Below are 9,917 nucleotides of genomic sequence, written 5' to 3' on the forward strand. Positions count from 1 at the left end.
TTGGCGTTGCAGATTTTGTAGCTATAGTAATTTATGTTTATGGAGTAGTTTATGGAAGTGATAATTTAAATAATTGGGCCTTTTCTCATTCACTCATTTGAAGAGAAAAATTTAATGAAACCAGAGAATGTCTAATAAGGGTTAGGGTCTAATAATCCGTGGACGGGCTCTGATGAAACTGCAAGTGTTCCAAAGTGAATATTCAGGTTCCCGGGTGGGTCTGAACCCTGATGCATGGCGGTCTGCTGGCGGTGAGTATCCCAGTTTGCGCTGCTGCAACTTCACCATCCGAGGGAGAGATGGGATAGAAAAATGGGGGATTTGGGCGAGAGAAGCGGGAACGCTCAGGGAATTGTAGTAGTTCTTTAGTTATATAGATACATTATTACATTTCAAGATATACTTTGATAGGGATTAATTAATGGTGGTTCCGACGGACTAAACTGGTTGCGCTGCCAAATGGCTAAATCGAGCTCAGTCGAGTTTGAAGTGAAGAGGCCTTGTTGTCTTAGTATAGCTAGCTAGTTAGCTAGCCTGCTTGTAATGCACCAAAGGGGCTGCCTCTAATGTGTAACATTAGTAATTTGGGCAGGTCATTTGTTGTAAAGTGACTACAAGTCTTAAAGCTGTGATCACAGTTTAAAAATATTGTTTTAGATGTGACAACGCATATTGCATAGATTTAGCAGGCTAAAGTAAAGATAGCCTGTTAGCTACTGTGGCTAGCTACTGTAGTCGAAGGTAGCTCAACTTCCATGACAGTTGCTCAGTGGAAGCACTCCAGCGTTCGCCATACTGACCCATGATGCACATCCCTATCTTTATGTCCGAAAAATGTGATCGCCACAAATAATTATTAAAGGATATTCCCCAAACAGCCTCATTATATATTGAACTGCGAATCTAGTGTATTTTGTAGGCCAACTGTGCTAAAGAGTGAACAACTACTGTTCTCATCAACTCTCTGGCCAGGGAAGAGTTCCCCGACTCCTATTCAGCCCCATAAGATAATCAGATGTCCTACACATAAGCATTTTCAGGATAAATAATAAAATATAGATATTTCAATCATAATCAATATTTGACTAATACAGTTTGAAGCCAGAATCACTTCTTAGCATCATCCAGTTTTAGTCGCTGTTAGGAGATGGGTCTTTCATGATCACGATACTTTGATTCCTTTACTCCACATGGGTCTTTTCTGTTGCAGCAAGCCTTTCTTAGGTTCTTGTAGCAACCTTGCTGTATGTTTTATGCACTTTTGATTGTGGGATGTTTGTCTTTTATGGCTGCAGCCTGCATGGGTGAAAGCCCTAGCCAACATTTCATCTTAGCGGCACAACAAAATAATCTTGAATTGTGAACAGGCTCCCAATGCATAACAGTGATTGTCACAGATTGCTTGTCAGCTGCAGCTACGACCACCTGACATAAACACTGCTGTAGCTACGACCTCCCAACATAAACACTGCTGTAGCTAACACCAAATTACATAAACACTGCTGTAGCTACGACCTCCCAACATAAACACTGCTGTAGCTACAACCTCCTAAATTAATAAGAATTCTGCTGAGTTACATAGGCGCTGTGGAAAGAAATGAATAGAATGGTATCTTGTGTGTGTGGTGGAGCAGCAGCAGGAAGATGGAGAGTTTGGGAGTGCAGGCGGTGGCGTTAAGTGACGGCTCCACTGCTTACATTGAACAGGCCATCAAAGGTGAGCAGTCTCACACACATATTAACCCTTGAACAGGCCATCAAAGGTGAGCAGACACCATGCTCTCCTGGCTGACACACACAGACACACACACAGACACACACACACACCGGTGACCCCTCCGTTTCCCCCTCCCTAGACGGGAGCCTGGTGGAAGGAGACGCCGTTCAGCTGGAGGACGGCACCACAGCCTACATCCAGCAGGTCACCGTGCAGCACAAAGGTCAGAGTTCACACCCGTTGAGATCGTCACACATCTTATTTGGACCGACCCCTCAGACTCCCTCAATCACAGTTCATCATTTTTCTGACGATATATTGCGCTTGAAGTATGCGAGATGTTTTTGTATGTCTTGTGAGTAAAGTGTAATGAAAAGATGTGTTTGTGCTGACAGAGCCCCTTCCTTTTGAGGATGGCCAGGCGGTGCAGCTGGAGGACGGCACCATGGCATATATCCATCACACCCCCAGAGGTAGACCACCTCCTCACCCCAAGCTCCATGTTCTACTGTACTGGACACAGTGTTCGGGGTAGTCTTTTGAACCTGTGGAGTTATATAGGTGTTCCTGCTGAATCCTGATAAGATCATTGTAGTCCCACCATCTTGGAGCAGATTGAACACAGTCATTTGGCTAGTCATGCATTTCCAGACCATTTTGGAAGATGACAGCTCGGTTTTAAGTGGCTGGCCTTAAGAACCGGATCCTGCACACTTCCTTAGGTCCACTGTGCTAGGTCTAGTAACACGTCCCCCTCCTTCAGTTCCTGACCTCTGACCCCGTGCAGATGGCTACGACCCCAGCGGCGTGGAGGCGGTGCAGCTGGAGGACGGCAGCACGGCGTACATCCACCACCCGTCGGCCGCGCTGCCACCAGGGGGCGCTCTGGAGGAGCTGGCGGGAGACGAGGGCGCCAAGCCAGACGCCGTCAGCACCTTGGACAGCTACGGGTCTGAGACCGATGTGAGCGAAGCCATGTGTGGCGCTAACAGCCTGCTGGATCATACCACTGTGCAGGTGAGGGAATGGGCCGAGCACTGGATGAATGACTTTCTGTTTATGTGACGTGTCTTGTGTATCCATAGCAACACCATCAACCGAGCGGGGATGTTTCCCTTATCCCCTGTTGTTTGGCTTGTCCTCTCATCCTTTTAAAGGTGGTGTTTGAAGGGAAGTGGGGGTCGTCTAAAAACCAGCAGGTCGCAGAGAAGAGCTTCCGCTGTGACTACGAAGGCTGTGGACGCCTCTACACCACCGCACACCACCTCAAAGTACACACACACACATACTACACCACCGCACACCACCTCAAAGTACACACACACACATACTACACCACCGCACACCACCTCAAAGTACACACACACACATACTACACCACCGCACACCACCTCAAAGTACACACACACACAGTGTGCTGTGTGATGTGTCAGTGAGTGCTGTGCTGTGTGATGTGTTAGTGAGTGCTGTGTTAGTGAGTGCTGTGCTGTGCTGTGTGATGTGTTAGTGAGTGCTGTGTTAGTGAGTGCTGTGCTGTGTTAGTGAGTGCTGTGCTGTGTGATGTGTTAGTGAGTGCTGTGCTGTGTGCTGTGTTAGTGAGTGCTGTGCTGTGTTAGTGAGTGCTGTGCTGTGTGATGTGTTAGTGAGTGCTGTGCTGTGTTAGTGAGTGCTGTGCTGTGTTAGTGAGTGCTGTGCTGTGTTAGTGAGTGCTGTGCTGTGTTAGTGAGTGCTGTGCTGTGTTAGTGAGTGCTGTGCTGTGTGATGTGTTAGTGAGTGCTGTGCTGTGTGATGTGTCCAGGTGCACGAGCGTGCTCACACGGGCGTGCGCCCGTACAGGTGTGAGCTGGCGTCGTGCGGGAAGGCCTTCGCCACGGGCTACGGCCTCAAGTCCCACCTGCGCACACACACTGGGGAGAAGCCCTACAAGTGCCCTGAGGACATGTGCTACAAGGCCTTCAAGACCTCCGGAGACCTGCAGAAACACGTGCGGACACACACTGGTAGGACACCAGTAACACAGTAGGACACACACTGGTAGGACACCAGTAACACAGTAGGACACACACTGGTAGGACACCAGTAACACAGTAGGACACACACTGGTAGGACACCAGTAACACAGTAGGACACACACTGGTAGGACACCAGTAACACCAGTAGGACACACTGGTAGGACACCAGCAACACCAGTAGGACACACACTGGTAGGACACCAGTAACACCAGTAGGACACACTGGTAGGACACCAGTAACACAGTAGGACACACACTGGTAGGACACCAGTAACACCAGTAGGACACACTGGTAGGACACCAGTAACACAGTAGGACACACACTGGTAGGACACCAGTAACACCAGTAGGACACACACTGGTAGGACACCAGCAACACCAGTTGGTCAGTAGGACACACACCAGTAACACAGTAGGACACACCAGTAACACCAGTAGGACACAACAGTAACATCAGTAGGACACACACCAGTAACACAGTAGGACACACCAGTAACACCAGTAAGACACACCAGTATCACCAGCAGGTCACACCAGTAACACCAGTAAGACACACCAGTAACACAGTAGGACACACCAGTAACACAGTAGGACACACACCAGTAACACAGTAGGACAAACCAGTAACACAGTAGGACACACACCAGTAACACAGTAGGACACACCTGTAACACCAGTAAGACACACCAGTAACACAGTAGGACACACCAGTAACACAGTAGGACACACACCAGTAACACAGTAGGACACACCTGTAACACCAGTAAGACACACCAGTAACACAGTAGGACACACCTGTAACACCAGTAAGACACACCAGTAACACAGTAGGACACACCAGTAACACAGTAGGACACACACCAGTAACACAGTAGGACACACCAGTAACACAGTAGAACACACCAGTAACACAGTAGGACACAACAGTAACATCAGTAGGACACACACCAGTAACACAGTAGGACACACCAGTAACACCAGTAAGACACACCAGTATCACCAGCAGGTCACACCAGTAACACCAGTAAGACACACCAGTAACACAGTAGGACACACCAGTAACACAGGAGGACACACACCAGTAACACAGTAGGACAAACCAGTAACACAGTAGGACACACACCAGTAACACAGTAGGACACACCTGTAACACCAGTAAGACACACCAGTAACACAGTAGGACACACCAGTAACACAGTAGGACACACACCAGTAACACAGTAGGACACACCTGTAACACCAGTAAGACACACCAGTAACACAGTAGGACACACCTGTAACACCAGTAAGACACACCAGTAACACAGTAGGACACACCTGTAACACCAGTAAGACACACCAGTAACACAGTAGGACACACCAGTAACACAGTAGAACACACCAGTAACACAGTAGGACACACCAGTAACACAGTAGAACACACCAGTAACACCAGTAGGACACACACCAGTAACACAGTAGGACACACCAGTAACACAGTAGGACACACCAGTAACACAGTAGAACACACCAGTAACACCAGTAGGACACACACCAGTAACACAGTAGGACACACCTGTAACACCAGTAAGACACACCAGTAACACAGTAGGACACACCAGTAACACAGTAGGACACACACCAGTAACACAGTAGGACACACCTGTAACACCAGTAAGACACACCAGTAACACAGTAGGACACACCAGTAACACAGTAGGACACACCAGTAACACAGTAGGACACACCAGTAACACAGTAGGACACACACCAGTAACACAGTAGGACACACCAGTAACACCAGTAAGACACACCAGTAACACAGTAGGACACACCAGTAACACAGTAGGACACACACCAGTAACACAGTAGAACACACCAGTAACACAGTAGGACACACCAGTAACACCAGTAGGACACACACCAGTAAGACCCCCTCTCTTTCTGTCTCTGTTAGGTGAGAAGCCATTCCAGTGTCCGTTTGAGGGCTGTGGCCGCTCGTTCACCACCTCCAACATCCGTAAGGTTCACATCAGGACGCACACAGGCGAGCGGCCCTACATGTGCCCCCAGCCCTCCTGCGGGCGCGGCTTCGCCAGCGCCACCAACTACAAGAACCACATGAGGATCCACACAGGTGAGGGGGAGGAACCACACACACAGTCATACACACACACACTCATACACACACACACACTTCCATCAGCTACACACACATCAACAGAAGCACAGATGAATGACTCACACTAACTCCCGTGCCCCCCCTCCAGGTGAGAAGCCGTACCTGTGCACGGTCCCCAACTGTGGGAAGCGCTTCACGGAGTACTCCAGCCTGTACAAGCACCACGTGGTGCACACACACTGCAAGCCCTACAGCTGCAGCCACTGTGGGAAGACCTACCGGCAGACCTCCACGCTGGCCATGCACAAGCGCACCAGCCACGGGGACTTTGACACGGCCGCAGAGCAGGAGGGTAGGCCTGGCCCGCACACACACACACACAGAGAAACACTCAGAAACACACACAGAGAGAGACACACACACAGGAAGGAACACACACTCACACAAAAACACACGCAGAAAAACACACACACAGAAACACACTAAAACAGATACATATCAGGGCTTGAAATTGCAACCATTTTGGGTCTCATATGCTTCTGAAATTGTGCTTCTCAAAATATATTTGTGAGCATTTGAGTGTGGGCAAATAATTGTTATGGTGCAACCAACCTGTTAATTGAATTACATAACGCTCACTAATTAGCCTACTGCACAGTGCCTGCTGTTAGCTGATACAGTAACCGGTCTACCGTTCTATCCAACGTTATATAACCAGTTAAACTTCATCTTTACGTTCTTAACCTTAATTTTGGTTGATGATAGCCGGCTGTCACTCCGTGTCAATGTGCTCTGTTGTCACGTTGTCACGCACAAACACAGAAATACATTAAAACGCACAAGCTGTTTCAGAACTGACTAACATTTTTGAATGTGCGACACACACACACACAACCTGTTAACAGAAACGACTAAAAACTTTACATAAGTATTCAGCCTCGTGCTGGGGAAGCTCTCAGGTTACACCAGCCCCCCACACTTGGCCTCCACGTCACTTCAGTGACCATTCTAGTGGCTTCCCCATTCTCTTCATAAAAGCATCACTGTTAAAACATCCTGAGTCAGACTGAATCTGGAGGCAAATGAAGGTTGTCCCTGAAAGCTCAAACAACAAGACAACTTGTGAGAGAAGTAATAGAGAGACCCTCAATCCCCTTCAGATGAGCTGGAGAGTTCAGTCCTGGTGCACCGGTCACCCTATCAGGAGATCTGAAGCCCAGGCCTGGTGCACCGGTCACCCTATCAGGAGCTCTGAAGCCCAGGCCTGGTGCACCGGTCACCCTATCAGGAGCTCTGAAGCCCAGGCCTGGTGCACCGGTCACCCTATCAGGAGCTCTGAAGCCCAGGCCTGGTGCACCGGTCACCCTGTCAGGAGCTCTGAAGCCCAGGCCTGGTGCACCGGTCACCCTATCAGGAGCTCTGAAGCCCAGGCCTGTGTGGCAGTGCCCACGTCTTCTTAGAAACTATAAACAATATCAAACCTGTCACCTTTCCTCAAGTGATTTTGAGTTTGATAATGTGGTTAAATCAAATGTCAATGACAAACAAAATGTCAGTAGAAGAATTGGTCAGGGTTTTGAAGAGGCTTTTGCTAGGCCCTGTATATGTACGTACAAATGTCTTTACCCTGCATGTTGACAATGCCACTAAAACGTCCTGTCATTGGCCAGACGCGGAGGCGATAGACACTGCCCTCGACCAACCGCAAGACTCCTACCTGGAGGGGGCTGAGCAGCAGGAGGAAGAGGAGGAGCCTCAGGTCTGATCACATCCTGTTTCCCCCCGCTGTGTTTGGGCTGCAGAGGTCTTCTCTCTCTTGGGGGGCGTGTCACTAGTAGAGGATCTGAGGTGGCTAGTTTCTCCTGCTGGCCTGACTGGGTCAGGCAGCTGCTGTCTGCTGTTCCGGATCCTTCCAGCAGCTACAGATCTCCTCTGGAGATCTGAGGGAAGAAGACGGGACACGAACATGTTCAGGGAGACACGTCAAAATATAACCATATATGTTTGACATATTACATGCCGTTTTGTGATGTCACCAGCTCTCTGATTTCATAACAAGCAAACAAACAGTGTTTAAGGAAGTAGAGAAGGTTACACAGGAAGTAGTGTCGTGGTCGTCTGAGGGGTTCAGCTGTTTGCCATCCACAGGGCCTGTCACCCAACAATCTGCACGCCATCACCATGGTGACCCAGGATGGCACCACCATCGCTGTGCCGGGACGGCAGACGGAGCGACACGTTACCATGGTTACCGGGGAAGGGAATGAGCTGCAGCCGGTATGTGCCACCCCCCCCTCCCCCCAACACACACACACACGCATTACCACAAGAGTACTTTGGATAGTTCTGTTATGTCATCTGTGGTTGCGTTGCTCGGCAGGTTGCCATAGTGACGTCGGACGGCCTGGTGCGGGGGGGCACGGCGTCTCTGTACCAGCAGGTGGCGCTGCTGGCCACGGCTAACGGCACCCAGATAGCCGTCCAGGTGGGCCCGCCCTCTGAGGCCTTGTCTTCCTCCAAACATCCCAGACAGAAACACAGAGGCACTTACGCCTGACGCGGTTCAGGAGCCACAACCCCGTGTGAACCTGTCAGTGTGTTCTGGGGGAGTCGGCGAACGCAGAGCATTAAGGCTGGGGGAGCGCTGGAGCCAAGGGGGAGCGGAAACGTACAAATAACGCTCTGTGTGTGTGTGTGCGTGTGTGTGTGTGTGTGTGTGCGTGCCTGCGTGTGTGTGTGTGTGTGTAGCTGGAGGACCAGCAGACCCTGGAGGAGGCCATCAGCATGGCCACAGCAGCCATCCAGCACGGAGGACTGGTCCCTGAGGGGGGCAGCTGACCCCCCTCCTGCACCCCTCTGAGGAGGGCTTGGCACCCGGCTCACTCCCAGACCTCCAGGACCCCCCCTGGAACACTCCTCTTCTGAAGCTGTGGAAGACAACCATCAACCAATCACACCCTGAGGGGAGGGGCCGTGAGGGCTGGTCATCATGACACCGGGGGGGGTGGGGGGGGGGGGTTGGGCTCAGTGCTGGGATTTTATTTATTTGGCCTTTTTGACTGTTCTTTTGCCATGGTGTAATATCCTGGAGATGCAGCTCTGTGTGGGCACAGCTCAGGCTATCAGGGCTCAGCAGGGATGCTGCAGGGCTTCGGTTTGCTTCTTTAAGACTTTGAAACGTTAAGTTTGGGTTTGAGTTCAGGTGTGACCGAACACAGGCCCTTCAAGTTCTACTGGTGCTGAACAGTCGGTGGACATTGTGGGTTGGTCTGAGAAGTACTTGGTACTAGGAAATAACACGAGTCTTCTCTGAAGAAACTGTCTGTTGACGTGAAGAGCTACAGGCTTGTTCGTCTGCATCTGTGATTAGCAGGTGGACAAGCACAAGGGTAGAAACCCAAACCGTGTGTGACATATCAGGTTCGGGGTTCATGCATGACTTCACACATTTGTCAATAAACTAGCTTTATCTTTTGTTTTCGTGTGTTTGTTGAAACAAAGGTTTTGGGGGGAAATTTGAGTTTAAACCTTTCCGGCAAGTTTCTACACTAGATGGCAGTCTACAGCCAAAAAAAGAAAACATTATTTTTTACAAAATGAAGCCTGTTTTGATCGTCTGCAGTACCTGTGCTTCACCACAAGGGGCACATCACACCTACAAAGTTACTTCCCAGTGCTCATGTTTTGAGAAGGCCACAGTTGGTTTAGTAGATGCTTGCTCTAGGACATAGCTGACAGTTGCTGTACTGGAAAGTTCCCAAAGATTATAATTCAGGCATTTAAAGGCAATCGCCGAGAGCTGGCTGCCATGTGTTTGCATTTAACCAAAGGTTAACTCAAATGTCATGACATTCTGGATGGAAAGAAGCATGTCAAGGACCGCAAGACATATCAAGTTGGCAGATAAATGGTGCACTTAACCACACATTGAAAATACTTTTTGGTCAGGCCAAATCCCACACATAGAGTAAATTGCCCTTAGCAGAAGTGCCTGCGAGTCCATTCATATGTTTATCATTCCAATATGATTTTTCATGAAAATTCTCTAATTCATACAACTTAGTAGTTCAACAAAACTGCCAACAAA

The 9,917-nt window shown here is 49.4% G+C and overlaps 1 protein-coding gene across 3 annotated transcripts; it reads left to right on the forward strand.

The window, feature by feature from the left end:
• Window positions 1–146: 146 nt before the first annotated feature.
• znf76 (zinc finger protein 76) lies at window positions 147–9,305 on the forward strand. 3 transcript variants are annotated; one of them, XM_084704459.1, is made up of 13 exons: window positions 147–251; window positions 1,635–1,717; window positions 1,857–1,940; window positions 2,113–2,190; window positions 2,505–2,734; window positions 2,875–3,114; window positions 3,516–3,717; window positions 5,666–5,845; window positions 5,979–6,182; window positions 7,501–7,589; window positions 7,979–8,107; window positions 8,211–8,315; window positions 8,579–9,305. In XM_084704459.1, exons 1-13 carry the CDS (start codon window positions 235–237, stop codon window positions 8,666–8,668), a joined length of 1,731 nt encoding a protein of 576 aa, XP_084560585.1. In that variant the 5' UTR covers window positions 147–234; the 3' UTR covers window positions 8,669–9,305. The 3 variants fall into 3 exon arrangements, with proteins under 3 accessions (XP_084560585.1, XP_084560587.1, XP_084560588.1); XM_084704461.1 differs by having other exon boundaries at window positions 2,875–2,988; XM_084704462.1 differs by lacking the exon at window positions 147–251 and having other exon boundaries at window positions 1,611–1,717; window positions 2,875–2,988.
• The last annotated feature ends 612 nt before the right edge of the window (window positions 9,306–9,917 follow it).

Source organism: Hypomesus nipponensis, chromosome 9 (assembly GCF_054491055.1).
Source record: "Hypomesus nipponensis isolate SF chromosome 9, ASM5449105v1, whole genome shotgun sequence".
Classification (NCBI taxonomy): domain Eukaryota; kingdom Metazoa; phylum Chordata; class Actinopteri; order Osmeriformes; family Osmeridae; genus Hypomesus; species Hypomesus nipponensis.